General features: G+C 55.1%; 7 protein-coding genes across 7 annotated transcripts; 2 read left to right on the top strand and 5 right to left on the bottom strand.

Annotated features, from left to right (window-relative positions):
• Positions 1-853: 853 nt before the first annotated feature.
• On the bottom strand, positions 854-2,168 carry CCOS01_04957 (peptidase C13 family protein; the record flags this gene model as incomplete). Its single annotated transcript, XM_060453138.1, has 2 exons — positions 854-1,568; positions 1,633-2,168. 2 exons carry the CDS (start codon positions 2,166-2,168, stop codon positions 854-856), a joined length of 1,251 nt encoding a protein of 416 aa, XP_060317096.1.
• A 658-nt stretch (positions 2,169-2,826) lies between these two features.
• On the bottom strand, positions 2,827-3,516 carry CCOS01_04956 (methyltransferase; the record flags this gene model as incomplete). The annotated part of the gene is made up of 1 exon (XM_060453137.1): positions 2,827-3,516. The coding sequence occupies one exon, from the start codon at positions 3,514-3,516 to the stop codon at positions 2,827-2,829; it is 690 nt and encodes a 229-aa protein (XP_060317095.1).
• A 569-nt stretch (positions 3,517-4,085) lies between these two features.
• Positions 4,086-4,178, bottom strand: CCOS01_04955 (uncharacterized protein; the record flags this gene model as incomplete). The annotated part of the gene is made up of 1 exon (XM_060453136.1): positions 4,086-4,178. One exon carries the CDS (start codon positions 4,176-4,178, stop codon positions 4,086-4,088), a length of 93 nt encoding a protein of 30 aa, XP_060317094.1.
• A 2,333-nt stretch (positions 4,179-6,511) lies between these two features.
• On the top strand, positions 6,512-8,747 carry CCOS01_04954 (phosphoglycerate mutase; the record flags this gene model as incomplete). The annotated part of the gene is made up of 2 exons (XM_060453135.1): positions 6,512-6,546; positions 6,608-8,747. 2 exons carry the CDS (start codon positions 6,512-6,514, stop codon positions 8,745-8,747), a joined length of 2,175 nt encoding a protein of 724 aa, XP_060317093.1.
• Positions 8,748-9,462: 715 nt separating this feature from the next.
• On the bottom strand, positions 9,463-10,560 carry CCOS01_04953 (uncharacterized protein; the record flags this gene model as incomplete). The annotated part of the gene is made up of 2 exons (XM_060453134.1): positions 9,463-10,130; positions 10,194-10,560. The coding sequence occupies 2 exons, from the start codon at positions 10,558-10,560 to the stop codon at positions 9,463-9,465; spliced, it is 1,035 nt and encodes a 344-aa protein (XP_060317092.1).
• Positions 10,561-12,910: 2,350 nt separating this feature from the next.
• Positions 12,911-14,861, bottom strand: CCOS01_04952 (cation efflux family protein; the record flags this gene model as incomplete). The annotated part of the gene is made up of 3 exons (XM_060453133.1): positions 12,911-13,682; positions 13,731-13,949; positions 14,008-14,861. Coding segments are annotated over 3 exons (1,845 nt in total), but the record flags the coding sequence as incomplete, so codon positions are not given.
• A 2,143-nt stretch (positions 14,862-17,004) lies between these two features.
• CCOS01_04951 (glycosyl transferase group 1) lies at positions 17,005-18,458 on the top strand (the record flags this gene model as incomplete). Its single annotated transcript, XM_060453132.1, has 2 exons — positions 17,005-17,430; positions 17,487-18,458. 2 exons carry the CDS (start codon positions 17,005-17,007, stop codon positions 18,456-18,458), a joined length of 1,398 nt encoding a protein of 465 aa, XP_060317090.1.
• Between the last annotated feature and the right edge of the window lie 98 nt (positions 18,459-18,556).

The following is an 18,556-nucleotide window of genomic DNA, read 5'->3' as shown; positions in this document are numbered from 1 at the left end:
GATCGCTGACTTCAGCGGGCAGATAGGATTTGTATGAGTAGACTGCCGCTCATGGAGGGCTGATAATGGTTTATAAAGGGAAATGACGAGCCTTCGTGTGAGATGAAAGATCACGATGTTGAGGTGAGTGTATGATTAACTTGCGAGAGGGTTGCTGGGGTGGGCAAGAAGACAAGGTACGTAGTGCCGGTGAGTGAGAGAAGCGCGGCAATACGATAAGTTCTCGGGGGATGATGAAATGAGGAACGACAGTGTTCCACCTGTCACTTACACGAGGCCACAGTAAGGTAAGGGGACCCGTTGTAAGCGCGGGATGTAGTTGAGAAGGAGCACAGTATGCCGCGGAAGGACCAATCTAGAAGCACCAGAACGGAAGGAGATTCCTATACAAACCTTTGAGCTATCCATTTTCGCAGATTACGGGATGTCTACGTCTCTCCATGAAGGATGTATGGGGGTTGATGGACTGTCGTCAAAAGCATTGACTTTGCCCAGCAAGATTTTAGAGTGGATGAAATCACCTCGGTGAAAGGCTCGGTGAGGAGAGGTGAGGAACGACCTGCATGGAAATACTTCGGATAAATGCGTAAACACAAACAACAGCCAAACATTGGAAAAGGGGTGCTGTTCAACTGACATAAAAATGAAGGATGAGCATACAGAACAATGTATAGAATTTCTTCTCGTGTTTGAAGCAATCATGACTGCTGATGATTGATAGAGCCTAAACCAGCTCCCAAGCTATGAGTGAACCATTCCCTTCCATATCCCAAGAAACGCCATGCTTGATGCACCTCGTGCAAGTCAACTACAGACATAAAGTACAAGAAAACGAGAGAAAAAGACGACACGATTACGCTTTCACGGTGGATCGGCCATTCTGCCCCGTCGCCATCTTAGAACCATCGGCCTTCCTCTTTGGCGCCTCATAATACGACCCCAAAGCCCAGAGAAGCGCGCAACCGATCAAGGCCGTGACTCCAATAATCTTCTTCTCCCACCAATTCTCATTCGTGAGCGGCTTCGCCATCTGCACCCTCTGAGCCCTCGTCTTGGCATCCGGCGTCTGGCCCTTTGCACCCTCCGCCAACGACGCATTCTTGGCCGCCGCATCAGCCTCCTGGGCCCGCTGCTTCAGCGCGGCAATCTTCTGGCTGAGCTCCAGCAGCTCCTCGTCGAGGACCATGTTCTTGGCGCCGTCGACCTCGACGTTTTGCACGTTGCCGAAGAAGTCGGTGATGCGGCGGCTGCGCGCGGCGTCGGCGCCGCCGGGGAAGAGGTCGTAGCGCACGCCGGCGTGGGAGTGGATCTTTTCGTACGTGTAGCTGTCGAAGAGCTCGCCGACCGTCTTCTTGGAACTCAGGTCTTGGACTTGCGATTCGAGGAACTCGAGGTTGTAGTAGGTGTAGCGGTCGATGACGGCGACGCCGACGTCGTTGTCGGCGTGGTGCGAGTAGGAGGACTGGTCGAGCTCCGAGGAGCCGGTGGCGATGATGTTGGGGGAGTAGAGCTTGCTGTACATTGTGTTCGCTTGGCAGGTGTCGATCATGAAGAGGATCTCGTGGTACCTGAGGGAAGAGCAGTCAGTAAATGTCGTCGCAGTAGCGCATGTGCACCTGGGTATCCTCTCACCTCTTCTTCTCCCACATCTGTTCAAAGGCATCAGCCAGATCGAAAGCACCAATCTCCTCGGCATCCTGGAACTTTAGGAACTCGTTTCCACCGTGGCCTGTCATGTATACGAGAATGTTGCTTCGGTCGTCCGTCAGAAGGCGCTTACTGCGGGGCATCTCGTCGCCGACGCGATCGGTAAGCAGACGGATGAAGTTCTCGACAGTGACCTCGTAGCCGCGGTAGTCCACCTCGATGTTGTCGCCGTACAGGTCGACAGCACGGTCCGAGTTGCTGTAGACGGTTCCGGGGAAGGCATTGCGCGGATTGCAGGCCATGTCGTCGGGGAGCATGAGGATGATTTGAGAGTCGGGGATGCCAAGGCGCTTTACGGTGCGGTAAATGGAGAGCACATTGGCGAGGTGGCGGTAGTTGAACCAGAATCGCGATGTGCAGACGAGGACGGCCCAGTTGCTGGTGTGCTCGGCGAGCACCGCGGGGGCGAGGGTCGAGGCAGCCAGGAGGGCTGGCAACTGGAGAAATCGTGACAGCTTCATGATGATGGTGATTCGAATCAATGAAGTCGCGAATGGCGGGGAGGTAAAACAAGTTCGTGAATTGTCGTCGCAAGGGAGACGAGTGGAAACGAAAGAATCCCACGACGGATCGATATGGTTAACCAACAGCTTGGTAAGGGGGCCCGCCACGGAGCTTCGCCCTGACAAAATTGGCCTTAGTAAGCCGATCGGTTCTCTGGGGCACAGGCCATTGCCCTTGCCTCTTTGACCGGGGTAGCGCAGTGTGGCTCAGGTACCAGTTCTCCCCGCCATTTGGAAGCGATCTGATTGTTTTACCATGCTTTAGTACCTCACAGTGCCACCGAGCAATCTAGGATTTCATCATGTGTAGACTGTAGCCGAAGAATAATCATCAAGTAGAGTAAATGTTCAATTGACTTTGTGTACTTTTAGACCATCAACGTCTTGCTATATAAGACATTGAGAAACCGCAAGATACCGAAAAGTACTTGCTTAAAGAAGCGAAACCCCACCAGTTCAAAGTACAAGGTACCTCGACGTGGGCAACCCTTGATATCCCGTCTTGTAGTTTACATAGGTATACTGACATGATAGGAGGATGCCTCTGATGCCCGCTTGATGTTGAATTTTCCGGAACCCAAGTTGAAACGACAAAAATCATGTGAATAGGCACTGCTCATTTCTTCGCCATGACCCAGAGGAACTCGGCGTCGTCCTTGTCATCGACGATATCCCTGATAATGACCTCCAACCCGGCCTCCTTGAGCTGTTCCACAGTCGCATCAGCGCCCCAACCGCTCCAGTACATCCATCCCTTCTCATGAAGCCACTCCTCATTCACAACGGCAGGCAAGTCCTTTGACGCAAAGTTGGCAAGCAGCAGGCCGCCGGGCTTCAACCACTTGGCGACGCGGCGGATCATCTCGGTCTGCTCCTCGCGGGGCAGGTGGATGATGCTGTACATGGCAATGACGGCGTCGAACGACCCCTCGGAGAACTCGAGCTTCATCATGTCGCCCTCGACAAAGGAGACGCGGTCGGTGCCGTGCTTGGCGAGGTTCTTGCGGGCGACGTCGATCTGGGTGGTGGAGAGGTCGTTTGCGGTGACGTAGGTGTCGGGCGCGGTGAGGAGCCTCTCGGTGACGGGGAGGCCGCAGCCGCAGCCGAGCTCGAGGACGAGAGACATTTGGCCCGACAGGGGCTTCGCGGTGAGGAGCTTCTCCATGAGCTTCTCGAGGTACTCGATGCGGAGGGAGGTCTGGCGGAGGGTCCATTCGTTGTATTCGGTGGCGATGGTGTCGTAGGACTCTTTGAGGCGGGACTTGATGTCTGCCGAGTCCTGCTGGTCCTTGAGTGCAGTTGCCATTTTGTGGTTTGGATTGGGTTTCTCTATTCAATTCCTAGGTGGTGACTATAGACTCAAGGGCAAGTTGCTGTGTTCCGACACTCTGGTGATACGTGGGGATGAGATGTAGGTGGTGTAGTGGCGTTCGTTTGATCTGGAATCTGGGGTAACGAGGAGTGAAGTGTATCAGATTGGGGTGTATCCCTCCAAGTTACCCGCAGCCTCCAATGCGATATTGGCTTTTAAGGTTATCTGCGCTCGGAGACATTTTTTACTTGCTTGCTGAACCAAAAAGAACTTTTGTATATTTGAGTCACTTGGCCGGCGACATTCTGAAGAGTCACCCGGTCTATTCATGCATGATGGTTAATTCAGTACTTTGGGGTACTTGGAAGTTTAGGTAATTGGGAGATGTTCTGGCGGCCGCCTTGCACAGGCCACTCTTGCTTTGCGGGGATTAGCTCATCTGAATCTCAGGGCTTAACGGAGTGCTGTTTGACTGTCGAACCAGAGAACGAACCTATGGCCCCCGCCATAAATGGCTGGTGGGGTTTCTCCGAACAAGGGATCAAGGTGAAAAGATCCATTAATTATCCATGAGATGCTAATGTGGAGGAGGTCGGATCTGGACGGGGCATTGGACCGAGCGGCGAGCGGAACCTGGATAGCTTCGGAGGATTCATGTCCGAGGTGGTGAGTCTCTGCCGCGGTGCCGCGGTGCCGCTCATGCTTCGGGCTGGTCGCCGGGAGTAGCTGGCAGCTGGCAAGGGAAAGCTGATCATGGTCAGCTTGATGAGTTGCGTCAGCATCGTGTGATTTGAGTCAAACATGCACGGCGGCTATACTGTTTGCATACGGGCCGGGGAACTCGTGATCAAGTACAAAGAATGCATCAAATACAAAGAATGCACCAATGGGCCAAACAAAGGCATCTGGGGGCACTGGAATGCTCAGAGCTTATGGTTTGATTGCCCTTGGTAGGTACCTGTTGCCTTTTTGCTTGGGAATGGAGGAGAAAAGACGAAAGACGCCATACGGGAGTGTCGGGCAGTCGGAGTCTGATTACTTAAGCTTATTCATCTCGTAGACCGGGCCTTAGCACCTAGCATTTTCGGATATTGCCAGCAAGGAAGGAAGTCTTCTTCGTCTTCTGCTCGTCTAAAATTTTCCTGTCTCCCCACGTGCCGTGATTACGTTTGGCGCTAAAAAGCGAGAGCGGGACAATCACATGCACATTTCCACACCGCAGAGTGACAGAGTGACAGAGAGCAAAGAGGCAAGGAAGTGAATCATTTTTCGTTGCATTCTGCACCGCTCCGTCATCCATGGCAGCGACCCCTCCTGAAGAGTAAAGACTACCCAAGCTAAGGTAGCAACGGCTGACGCGCCTGGCGTAGCAGACATGCAAGACCCTGTCTCGTCTCTGGTTCGTCTCCGAGATGCTCAAAGTAGCAGCGGTGCCTCATAGGTACCTCATAGGTGGGCGCAATTATACTACGTACAGTACTGCGTATGTTCGGCAATGGCAGTGACAATCCAACCCCCTCCCTCGCCGGCTCGCAGTGTCTTCCCGGCCTGTCACTCGCCAAACCTACCTATGCCTCTGCTACCCCTCCAACCCTCAGCAAGGTACCTCGCCCTCCTCCAACTCTTCTCCCCCTCACTGACGCACCCGGCATCACCACACCACTATAGGACCATCGTCTGACCCTTGACGATTCTTGTGTAGCCGGTGGGCTGTCCACGATGATCCGTATTGGCGAGGGTGTGAGTCTCTGAGATGTGTCGCTTCCGAGTCCTTGCATCATTGTGTCTTTGCACTTACGATTTGTGTATGTGACCCTGACCAGAAGACAAAGCAGAAAGGCAGAAAAGCAGAAGAGGAGAATCTGCCCCGCCTTTGACAACCCTTGAAAAACCTACCTACCCTCTGTCACTGTTCTACATATCCGTCATGTACCTTTAAATGCTTCGTACCTGAGGCTGCTTTCTTTTGTGCCTTCTGCAACCTGCACGACTGACTGACTGCGGCTGCGACTGCACCTGCGCCTGGACCATACATACATACATCTCGTACGTACTGCGTACATAATACATCCCCTGTTTGTATCCGTACCTGGAGACCTTACCTCAATACCTGGCTTGATACTTGGGTACCTGGGCCTGGGCGGGATCCGATCGCAAATTAATACATTTAATGACCCTCCCCAAGCCTGGCCCGTTTGTCGCGACTCGGTGCCGATTGATTGCATCTCAAGGCAGGTTCTCCACGACCGCTCCGCTCCACCTTCATTCTTCTCTCCCTCCATCTCCACCGCCCGCTGACCGACCGATGGCATGCTCGTCAACGGTCTCCATCTGCCTACTTGCTGTTAGTCTGTTACGGATAGTCCCATCATCTTAGCGCTTGCGAAGTCGGTGCCAACTGGTCGGACACGGAGAGAGGGGCACCCAAACACCGGATGACCGACGTAAAACTCGTGGCAGAAATTCTGAAATCCGCCTGCCAGGCCCTCCACCTCCTCCGCCTGCCTGCCTACTACTTCTCTGCCGGTACCTCGCTGCTTCTTCTTCGCCTTCTTGCCTTCTCTACTTTCTCGACTCGTTCTGCCTTTCTGATTACTCAACCTGTCTTTCTTTCCAGCTTGTCCTCACATCAACTCCGCCCATCCCGAAATATCACAACTTGAACGGTCCCAAGTGCATCAACTACCAAAACCGTCCCGGCCATCTGCAACTTAGTCTGTTACCTTTGCCCGTGCCCTCTCGGTCCTCCGCCGCCGGCACATCGAAGCTTATTTCGCCTACCCAAGCCATCCGATCCTCTAGGTCCGCAAAGTCTTGGATGGTGTCTTTAGCCGCATTTCCACCCATCGCTATTTGATCCTCCGTCCGTATTTCTCACGCTGTAAGAGGTTGTCACATACGCCGTTGTCTTTTCACCTAATCCTCTCCACGCCGACTACCGCACATATCCTGAGTGGGCTTTCGCATTCTCACCTGCGTCGCCGACAACATGGGGCGCCCACCGGCGTACATTTTCGTCGTCAGGTAAGAGGACCTACTCACAACCCACGCTTGCAAGCTTCTGGAAGGCTGACAAGACTACTAGGCACGGCGCACGTCTCGACGCCGCCGACAAGAAGTGGCATCTCACGTCCCCGACACCTTACGACCCTCCTCTGACCTACGGCGGCTGGCAGCAAGCCAAAGCACTCGGCATACGCATTGGAAACATACTGAGACAGGCCGAAGCTGAGGTCAATGCCGATTCCAAGTTCTCCAACGGCCGCAATGGCTCTGTCGACTCGCAAAAGAGGCGCCGCAAGTTCAAGGTTGTCCTCCATAGCTCCCCGTTCTTGCGATGCGTCCAAACCTCCGTCGCCATCAGCGCGGGCCTGGCCCAGGCGCCTCCGCCCGGTACGCCCTCGTACTCGATGCCCTCGCCCAGCGCGAACCCTTCAGCCTCACCCTTTGTTCTCCCAGCGTCCGTAGCTGAGGAAGTCGATCCCCTCTCGAACGACGCGAACGGTACCAAGCCCGAGCAGGCCAAGAAGAAGATGATCAAGAAATCGACGTTGCGCTTGGATGCCTTCTTGGGGGAGTGGCTGTCCCCGGAATACTTTGAAATGATTACGCCGCCTCCGGGTTCCGCGATGATGCTGGCTGGAGCAAAGGCCGATCTGCTCAGACGGGAGAACATTCATGCCCACAGCCACATCCAAGAGCACTCCCATCACCACGCAAATTCCGTCGGCCAAGCCCAGAGTCAGTTGTGGAACAGCCCAAAGTTCAGAGCTGCCCCCGCTCCCGCCCCCGAAAGGTCTGGATCTTCGGATTCCAACTCACCTTCCATCCTGGGTCTCGAAAACGTATCTGCCGTGGCTGGTGCTCTGCCGCGGAGTCGGGCTGGCAGTACGGCTAGCACCTCAAGCCAGCGCGTTCGTTTCACACTGCCAGAGCCCGCGAACCCAAATGACGGATATGTCGCCCCCAGTCCCCACTACGCTATTTCACCAAACCACACCATCCCCGACGGCTATGTTGCGCACGCGCGAGATGCTTGCGTGTCAGTAGATTACCAGTGGGATTCGATGCGGGAGCCTCTGGACTGGGGCGATGGTGGCAAGTACGGTGAGGAGTGGACAGCCATGCACCACCGATTTAGGAAGGGTATTCAGAAGCTGGTGGACTGGTACACTACGGCCGAGCGTCCCGCGGAGATGGTCACCAAGGTCGTCAAGACCTCCCAAAATGGTGACACCGAGTGTGCTATCGATGATGAGGAAGACGACGATGTAGAGCCGGTGGTCATCCTGGTATCTCACGGTGCCGGTTGCAACGCCTTGATCGGCGCCATTACGCACCAGCCGGTCCTGATGGACGTGGCGATGGCTTCTCTGACCGTGGCCGCCAGAAAGCCCGGTCGCGACTCGGAGCCCTCCGGCTTGGATACGCCCATGTCGGAACCTGACGTCGACCCAATGTCCGGCACGAAAGGAATCATCCCTGTCCATCATTATTACGATCTCAAACTATTTGCAAACACCGAGCATCTGCGCCAGCCTGTCTCGGCCACCCACAATCTATCCAGAGCTCCCTCGACAGCCTCAAATCACTCACAAAACGGACAGTCATACTCGCGAGGGCGCATCTCGACCGTAGGATCGACCACATATACGCCGACGCCGATCACATTCAACCCCGACTCGTTTGACTTTGGAAGTAGAAGCAACTCGGCGAACGCAAATCTGGGCAGCATGCGCCGGGTTTCGAATAACACATACTCCCTTCCCAGGACGCCCGCGCTCAACACGACCGGGATCACGGTCGGCAGCGGCGCAACAAACTTTACGAAGCCATCACCGACCTTGTCCGTGGGGCTGTGGTCGCCAATCACACCAAAGAAGGAGACAGAAGAGGAGGAGGACGAGGAGGACGACATCTTTCCGGACTTTGACCACCGGAAGAAGTTGGCCGCCCTTTCCAAGCCCGGCCAGGAGATTGTCAAGCCTCCGACTCCAGAGAGAAAGGAGCCGCAGCTGGGTGGCCCGGCAAAGGTCCCCCTCAGACTGCAAGAGATCTCTCGTCCTACTTCGAGCGACGGCACGGACGAGGAGAACAAGATTCCTCAGTTGGGGACATTTGCCAGCGGGGGTCTATGGGGAGCGCCGCGCCCTTTGGGGGAGACTGAAATTATGCGCGACATGACGACCTCGAAGCGGCGTTGGACCGTGAACGAGCGCGGTTGATGGGCTGCTTCAAGAGACGATTGCATTGCGACGCGGCGTTGGACTATCTCATGGAATGAAGCGTACGAACATCCTCAAAGGACAGGATGGCATCACACAGCATGGAAGTTTTATCTTACAGCGGAAAAGCGCTCACAATCACAACAGCGCTGTTACGCCTGCATCTGGGCGGCAAAAGGACAAATCTCTACTTTTTTCATCTTCATTATGGCATTGCGTAGGGACAAAAAGTTTTGGAGTGGCTCCAAAGCATGATATCATTCTTAATAGCGCAGTAGGGAGGGGGGCATTAGCAGGAGGGTTTTGCCTTTTTTGAAGCTTCCCCCTCAAAAACAGCCACCACATAGTTGTTATGAAGGCATGGATGGATAGCATAGATGAATGAAATTACCCTAAAAAGTTCAAACTGCAGCCGCTTGTTTACATGTGTGTCTATATCTGTGTGAGAGGAATTCGAGGCTGTGACATGAGTGAAATATTGAATAATTCGCTTCTAGTCTTGTTTAGACATGACACAAGGGAAAACATCTCGAGACTATTCAGTGTAAGAGCTTTATGACGAGTATGCCTCCATCTATAAATGCCCCCCCCCCCCCCGTGTACTCCCTCTTCGTATTCCACCACCAAAGCCCCCTTTTCATCTTTGTCCTGCTCAATTTCTCACGAACCCAAACCACACCATCTTATCCCCCTTCATACACCTCCTTTCGCCCTCTCAGTTGAAAGCCTTGTTCATAGCCTGGTGCGCCAACTCGACACCAAGGAACGTGGCCGCGTTCGCGGGCACGGCCCTCGCCAGCGCGGGTCCGAAACCAGGGAAGAAGGCCTTCACGCCGCCCCGTCCGTACACCTCGCGCACCACGCCGCCGAGCGTGACGTTCCCCTCGGCCGTCTGCAGGCGAGACTTGACCGTGTCGACGGGGAACACGGGGATCCACATCGCCACGCCCGCCGCGGCGCCGGCGGCCGTGACGGCGAGCAAACTCAGCTCGCCCGAGGGCTTGCCCGTGACGGGGTCCTTGGGGGTAAGCCGTCGCTTGATGTACTCGTAGGCGGCGAAGTAGGCCGCGCTGCCGGGGCCGTCGCGCGCGAGCGTGGCGACGGAGCCGCGGAAGACGGAGCGCACCCCGCCCTCGGCGTAGAGCTGGCGGACGACGTCGGTGCCGCCTTTGTATTTGGGGGACTCGCCCGGCTTCAGGCGCTGGGACTGGACCTGGAGGATGACTTTTACGCGCTCGAAGGGGGCGGTGATGGCGGTCATGGGGATGGCGGAGAAGAAGCCTGCGGCGGAGACCTGGGCTATGGTGAGGGGGGCGTCGGGGGCGGAGGAGGTCGTGCGGACGAGGGTCTTGCCTAGGTCGTAGGCCCAGAAGGAGACGGCGACTGTCGGGGGTGGGTGGGTTTGTTAGCCGAGAGGCATGAAGAGAGGAGAGGGGAGGGACATACACATTGGCGTGACGCCCACGAGCGGCGCGCTCACGCCGGCGTACAGACCCCTCCGCAAGCCGTCGCGCGCGACGCTCTTGCGGACGACGTCGACGGCGGAGGAGTAGACGCCCTTGTCGGCGGTCTGGAGGCGGACCTTGACGAGGTCAAAGGGGTGGCCTACGACGACGGCGCAGACGCCGCCGAAGCCGCCTGCCGCGAGGGAGCGGAGTTGGGTTGCGAGGCCCGAGGCCGCCGCTTTCGTGTCGGCTTTGAGCTCGTCTTTGGATTCGGGGAGGCGGGGGATGGCGTCGGCGACGGGGGGAGGGAGGGAGGTTTGGAGGGTTTGGTTTAGGGATTTTGTTGCTTCTGTCGGGGAGGGTGCCATTTTGAGGGAGGGTGGAAGGGGGGGGAGGGGACCCTGAGTTGATTAGGAGGATTGGAGGGAAGGTTTGCGTGGATGGCGAGAAGGAGGTTGTCGTGAGATGGTTGTCGTGGGTGAGAAGAGTGTTTGGGGAGAGGAAGGGGGAGCTTTCACGTGCTCTGGGATTCCCGTCTTCTCTGGCTTTGTTGCTGGTGTCCGGTAGCTTGCCCTAGGCGCGAAGCTGTGATGCGATCCAATGGGTGCCTTTACCACCGTGCGGTCCGTTCCTGGTGCAGTTTCTGGGCTGCTTGTTCTTTTTTTTTGCAACTATTCGTGCGTTCGGGAACTAGTAGTTGGAGTTGCAGTTTTGGATTCGGTCGTCCGTTGGAGAGGGCGGTGCGCGGTCGGATCGGAGAGAGGGAGTGAGAGACCACTTCAATGGCGGGAGACCTGGTACCTTGAGGTAGCTCGCTGCGGTTGCGGTACGTCAGTCGTTTGAGCCTCGGCAACACTCCAATTGGGGGGTTTGGGAGTCTCCACTTGTAGCCGGAGTATGGGGAATTTTGTGTACCTTACGGAGGAGGTACCTTATCCACTCGAAGTAGGAAATTCCCCAGATTCTTTCCTTGAATTGGCTTGTGATGATTTTTGTTTGGTGATGACTTGCTTACAGGTTCAATGAGGAAAACGTCAAGGAAAGAGGGACGTGACAAGTGGCCGGTGCATCCAAAAAGAGGACAGACCATCGTCTTTTCTTCACGTTCCTACGGGCAATTGACTCGAGAGCTCATCCCAGCGGCGCGGGATGAAACTGCAGCAACCTCCAACTCTTGAGGTGGCACTTGGCGCTGGCGGCATAGCGGTGCGGTGTACATAGATAGGTACTGTAGTGCGGTGTAATGGTCGGGTGCCTCGGTCGTTCGGCTCATTGTGGTGCCAGGGCTCCTTCCCCCCCCCCCCCCCCAACTTTTCCCACCACATGAGCTGCCCATCCCGCTACTTTCAGGTACTTACTCCATACCTTACCAAGGGCTGCTCCGGTCCGGGCGGGCTTTCTGGGGCAAAGGAGGAAACTTGAGAGGGAAAAGGAGGGGAAATGGGGGGAGGACCTGGGCCTAGATCGGGGCCTTGCTTTAGCGGGGTGCTCTGTATTTTGCTACTTCTTCATCCTGCAGAGCAATACCTACCAAAGGTACATAATTAGACAGGCGCGCATGCAGAAAGATGGCGATGACGAATAATCATAGGTGGCCTCTAAATTGATGCTTTTGAGATGCTTATGTGATGCAAACTATAATGTATACCCGTTGGCTAGTAATCGTGTATACGGTCTGAAGGAAGAATGGGATGAAAGTCAATTCCCATAAACACACACACACACACACACACACACACACAGTTGGTGTTACTTTCATGTGATTTCCCAATGTCCCAATGCCATCATCGGTCAGCATGCATAAAACACCCATCTCCCTCTCCCTGAAATACACCCGCCTTATAAGAACCTTGATGTGAGACCACATTCCCGAGACGAGTTACAGAGTCGCACAAAACCCCTCGCCTGACTTCCTAATCTCGTCTCGTCCAAGTAAACAAAGTCGACGTCAACCGGCGAGTAAACAGCCACCAACAACAGCCCCTCGACAAAGGCGTCTCGGCTCGCTGCTGAAGTATCCAATTTCTCAAAGTTCTGCCTCGAACCTCGAATGCCAGGTCCTGCAGGCTACAAACATAACTCTCTTCCGCCGTAACGTCAGCCATTGTGGCCATGCAATGGTTAAACCCCGCGTGCCAATGTACCTCACACACCAAGTGGCAGCTCAACCCCCACGCGGGCGGACGGAGAACTGCCCTCATTGCGAGACGTCACACGCTCGTATAGCATAGTTCTTACAGGCCACCTCGGGTCGGCGGAGCATTCACAGATTTCATCAAGTAAGATAGGTGCGCAATAACTTTAGCCTCAAGGGTATCAAGTTTTCTTGGCTCTCCATGTTCTCCATCGCCACCCCTCGCGCAAAACCATGTGTATGCACTTGCTTCTTCTACTCATACAAAAAATGTTTCCTTGAATGGCCGTTCCGCATTGCCTTCCGTGATGCGACTTGCCTGATGTATAAACGTCCCGTGACTCCTAGAAGGAAGAAGAAGAAAGAGCCCGACCGCGTAAAACCCCCGTCTCCAAGATCGGGGGTCTCTCTAGCACCAAGCCTCTATGCGGTTCGTCTTCGCTTTCTGTCCCGCTGTCTAGTCAATGAAGAAGAAACACAAGAAAAATAGACCAGACACTCTACTCTCACTCCCGCTTCGTTCGTTCGTCCGGGATTGCCAATATCTCAAAATCGTCGTCAATGGGGGTCGATTGTCCGCTTCTCTAAAATGCCCTCTTGAGGGGTGTTGTGGCCAATCCCGTCGACCTTCCAACGCCGCACCAGCAGCTGCCGTCGCCTTCTCTTTCGACCTGGACTACAATGTCCATTGAGTTCTTCAAGAGGTATTCCCGCACGCGATCCCGTACTTCGTCTAGGCTCGCACCTCTCCCCGCCACGACGTGCACGATGCCCTGCAGCTTGTCCCCTGAGTCCTCGCTGCTCCGGTGGTCCATCCAGAACTTGGGCACCGAGTAGTTGACGACACCCTTTTGCTGCAAAATCCCCGCGAGCGTATTACGCAGGTTGTACTCAATGTCGTCGGGGATATTGAGAAGTAGGTTGCGCGCGGACGACTTGATGAGCGGAATCGCCGCGAGGAAAATCAGGATCGCAATGGCGCAAGAGGCCAAGGGGTCCCAAAATGTCCAGCCCGTGTAGTACGTCAAGATTGTCGACAGCACTACGGAGGCGCTTCCCATCGTATCGGCCAGAACATGCAGAAAAATACCCTCCATGTTGTCGTTATGATGCGAGTGCCCGTGGCTATGCTTCTTTCCGTGCGAATGATCATGCCCGTGGTCGTGGTCGTCGTGTGAGTGCGAGTGGCCGTGGCCATGGTCGTGGCCGTGGTGATGGTGTCCAAAGCCCCAAAGGCCCAGCAGGTTGATGACACCGCCGAGGAAGCTAACAATGAGAAGCTCCCGCAATCGGTGAAGTTCTTGACCTTCCCAAATTCGCTCAAACGCCTCCACGATAATCTCAACGCTAAGAAGCCTATCATTTGTCAGCGTTGTGACTCGTGCTGCAGCCTGGGAAACCTACATCAGCAAGATGCCATTGGCGAAACCACTCAGCGTCTCGATCTTTCCAAGCCCAAATGGAAATCGCTGGCTCTGAGGCCATTTGCTAGTAACTGCGGCGCAAAGACCAACAAAGAGGGCAAAGCAGTCAAAAAACATGTGGATCGTGTCGCTGAGGAGACCGAGCGAATCGGTGACGTAGCCGTAAAACGCTTGTACGGCCATGAAGCCAAAGTTGAGACTGCGAAAACCAGAATGTCAGTGATATTCAAGGTGGAGTGTTTCGTAGTCCGACTCACGTCATGAAGTAAAAGATTCTTCTCGAGTCCTTCTCCACGAGAATGGTGTGGAGGACCGGAACCGCCGGCGTATATTTCAGGAGAACCCTCGTAAACAGAGACGGCTTCGCATGGTCGTGAGAGTGGGAGTGGCTGTGGCTGTGGCTGTGGGCGTGTGAATGGCCGTGATGGTCGTGGCCATGGCAATCGCCATGAGTGTGGTCGTGCGAGTGTGAATGATCGTGATCGTGATGATCGTGAGAATGCTCGTCTATCGTCATTGCGCCGTCAAGAGGCTGGAACGTTTCCGAAAAGGACCCATTTGTAGGCGTCAACAACTGACGACCGCTCGGTGTGATGTCCGTCTTCCAGCCGTCCATTGAAGCGAGAGAGCGAGGCGCCGCTCTTTCTCGAGGAATGGACGACTGGCTCGAGTTCGCCCGGTGATGTGAGTGGCCGCCGTGGGCGTGGCCATTGTGACCGTGTGAATGATCGTGGTTATGTGCGTGGCTGCTGCCGGTCGAGTCTTGGCTCTGGCTGTGGGAGTGCAGCCCGCCGGTTGACATTGTCGACTTCAGTGCGTGAAGGGACGGCGGCGAGTGGGAGTGGGAGTGCATGTGGTGATGGTGAGCGTGCGGTAGAGCGGAGGATGGCAAGGCGTAGGACGAGGCCATGTTGACCGCGGCGCGCGTTGTCGAGGTCGGTCGTCGGTCGGTCTGGGACCCGGGACTGGGATCGTTGTCGGTGTCGGTATCGGCGGGGATGGGCGAGGAAAAGGGCCTGTGTAGTGTCCCCTCTGTCGTATTTTCGTTGGGTCGTTTTCGTTCGCCTCTCCACCAAGGGCCCGTTGCGTCGGGATCTATTCGAAGATGCCCCTATCTTGTGCTAACCTGAGTCATGAGCCGGACGTTATCCGCATCCGCTAATTTTTTCTGGGGTACGTCGAAGACAGGTCGACAACGGGTACGATATATTGAAAAGCGTCGCAATTGAGGTGTCGTGGGACGTCCAGAACCGTGGAGCTGGAAGATGATGGAGCAAGAGTCGTGTGTGTGTTCGGGCCAGTGTACCTTGAGAAGACCTGGAGCTGGCAGTTGATGGCGGTGCGTGGTGGTTCAGGGGACCTGCACAGGCTAAAAAGGCCGGAATGGAGTCGCCCCGTCAATGACGTTGCGCGCCGCAGTTCAACGCTGAGCGCTGGGAGGGGACGGGAGATTTGATCGTCGACGGACGTGCCGGCGCCTCGCACAGACAATGCTGGAAGCGGCGAGAGTAGGTACCTAGACAGATACGAATGGATTGGTTCGCTTGTGCTGTCGAATGCTGAGACTTGGAGATCTAATAAGATGAAAGAGGACCAAGTGTGGCTGAAAGGAGGAGCGGGGAGGGGAGCAAAGGAATTGAATGCAGAGGGGAGGAAGAAGAAGAGGAACAATAAGAGTGTCCTCGATGCTACCTTCCAGAGGCAATCAACCTAAGCCTCCACTTGCAAGGTATCGGTATCGGTACGGCAGGTCGTCAAAGAGGCGGGATGGGCTCGCAGATGCCAGCATGGATGATGGAGGATGGAGCAGCGTTATTGTTGTTGTTGTTTTTTTGGGCTGAACCATCGGGACGCATGGCATGTCGGGTGCTGCCTCCTTTCAATCTTTCAGATGAATCTCTCGCACCCGTGGACTTCTGGGACCTGAACCTAAAGGGGAATCCAGCCGTCAACCCCCGCAGATTTCTCCGTGTGGGGAGAGGCCGGGCGCCGGGTACGTAAGGTGCAGGTCGAGGAGGGCGGTCGTGTCTGTGATTCGCTGGGTGACACATCAAAGATGCCATCCAATTGTCCATCAGGAGGGGCACTGGGCAGCTGCATAAAGCTGTTCAGGGGATAGAGTATGGATACGGATCAGCAAAGAGCAAGACAATGCAATACCCTCGATCCTGGCTTGCCTGGCATGTCTGGGCGGATAATCTCTGATGGGACGGTCGCGGGTAAGGCGGTGTGATGGCTAACACTTGCTAATGCTATCCGCGGCCAGCCCCGTTGCGACATGTTTTCTGGGCCAAGCCAATGCCTGTGAGAGGAGTTCAGATGTCGCCGGGTGACAGGCACACAGGCAAGACAGTCGACAGGCATGAATGGTCTTTTCTTCTCTCTTGTTGTGCTGAGGCTGAGTTGGTCTGTGTCGGTTTTGCATGTGCAGCAGCTGGTTTTCCATTAATTGGGTGACGAAAAGTCTCGTTCGGAGATTTCTAATTTAGACAATTGGTGAATCGTGATCCAGGCCCACGCAAGGGATCTGCAGAGTGATGAAGCTACCATCTGCCGCACCTCATCACCTTATTTTCTGATGATCCAGTTGTGAGGTTATCGAGGAGACTAGAACAGAAGGATACGTACCTAGGTACCTTGACTGAGGTACCTTAGGTATTCAGCGTGTTTCTCACGTGACATCGTGTTATCGCGGTTATCGTGCTTATCAAATCATGGCGCCCATATCGGCCCCTCATTGGCGCCACCGTTGCAACATCCCAAAAGGCCTGCCCAAGTTGGAAGGCGCCAACAAGGACAAAGTCTTGGAAGGTGTGCGAGTCTAGCCCAGTAAAGAAGCTTCGTAGGCCGCTCGCGATTCCAATTTGTTCCCCACGAGGCCATCGTCAGGTCACGCAAGTCTGGGCAATTTGGCCTTTTTTGCTACCTACCAAAACCACTTCAACTTCGTGTCTCCTCCCCTCCCTCTTCAAGGATACTCAGCGAAACTCACGAATACTCTCCCCACCGCTCAGCCTTCAACTCGGACCCCTCCATGCGCGCACGCGCTAAGGCTGTTGATTGCAACTTCAGATGACAGGACGGGACACTTTGCATGACCGATACCACCACATCTGAGGCCTTGACGATCCATCTCCAAACTCCACCGCATTTCTCACCTCAACCACTCACGGCAACGGAGACACAAAGATTCACTTTGGCCTACGCCGTCAATACCCTGCCACATTGGTGCCGAGCTGTCGCACATCGCCAACATGTCGTTGATACCTCTCGTGTTATCCGTCATCGCTGGCATCTGCACCACTCTTGTCGCTGCTCTCGGCATCAACTTTCTCACAAAGCTGCTGCCCACTCGCTACCATGCGGCTGAGAACCCCAAGGATGACCACATCCAGATCCTGGTCCTCGGCGATATAGGCCGGAGCCCTCGCATGCAGTACCATGCCATGAGTATCATGAAGCACGGCGGTAGAGTTGATCTCGTTGGTTACAAGGAGACTGCCCGCCATCCGGATCTCGTTGGCAATGAAAGAGTGGCTTTGTACCCATTGCCACCTCTTCCTACCGTCTTCAAATGGAACACCCTGCCATTTCTCATCAATAAGCCGGCCAAAGTTGTCTGGCAAGCCTATTCCATCTTCTACGTTTTGGCATATACTGCACCCCCAGCTCGATGGATTGTCATTCAGGCAAGTGAGCCGTTACTTTGTGGAATCCACAGTCTAACTTTTTGCAGAACCCTCCTTCTATCCCGACGCTGCATCTGGCTTTGCTCGTGTCCCTCCTGAGAGGAAGCCACCTGCTAATTGACTGGCACAACTATGGCTGGTCCATCATGGCCACCGGCCGCAGCCAGAAGAACCCTCTGGTATGGCTCTACAAGAAGTATGAGATGTACTTTGGAAGGGTAGTCCCCACCGCCAACCTCACCGTCACCGACGCCATGGCACGGCAGCTCAAGGAGAAGCCGTATAGCAACAAGAAGCCCATCTTCACCCTGCACGATCGGCCAGCGGAAGTGTTCCAGCCCATCGCATCGACCAAAGCCCGGCAAGACTTTCTCTCGCATCTTAAGGAGACCAAGGACGTTGCCGACAGTATCATCGCCGGGACCACTCGTCTCATTGTCAGTAGCACATCATGGACTCCCGACGAGGATTTCGGCCTGCTGCTGGACGCCTTGGTGGCCTACGCGCACCCCGAAGAGGCCGTCACAGAGACCGGCGTTGGCCGACCTCCGATACTGGCCATCATCACCGGCAAGGGCCCTCAGAAGGCCGAGTACGAGGAGAAGATCAAGAACCTCCGCCTGGAGGGTAAGCTCCCCGGCATCACCATCTTGACTGCGTGGCTATCAACCCGCGAGTACGCCACGCTGCTCTCATGCGCCGACCTCGGTGTCTGCCTCCACAAATCCAGCTCTGGTGTTGACTTACCTATGAAGGTGGTTGACATGTTTGGTTCGGGGCTACCTGTGGCTGCCTACTCGGCATATGAGAGCTTCGGCGAGCTGATCAAGGAGGGTGAGAATGGGTGCGGATTTGAGACGGCTACTGAGCTGGCCGACGTTCTAATCAGGCTTCTAAGTGAGAGCGGCAAGGACGAGCTGAAGACCTTGAAGGCGGGAGCCATCAAGGAGGGAAGCTTACGCTGGGATGAGGAGTGGGATCGCGTCGTTGGGCGGATCGTGGGCGTAATTGATAGCTGAGGTGGAGGTTATCCAATTATGACCAGAAAAAATAGAGACAAGCTAGTAGGCATTAAAGTTATTGAAACTTGTGTACAGCGAGACGATGGATATTAGGA

Source organism: Colletotrichum costaricense, assembly GCF_030867565.1.
Source record: "Colletotrichum costaricense strain IMI 309622 chromosome Unknown Scaffold_4.1, whole genome shotgun sequence".
Taxonomy (NCBI): domain Eukaryota; kingdom Fungi; phylum Ascomycota; class Sordariomycetes; order Glomerellales; family Glomerellaceae; genus Colletotrichum; species Colletotrichum costaricense.
The sequence above is the reverse complement of the archived record's forward strand: the minus strand, read 5'-3'. Positions and strand labels throughout refer to the sequence as shown.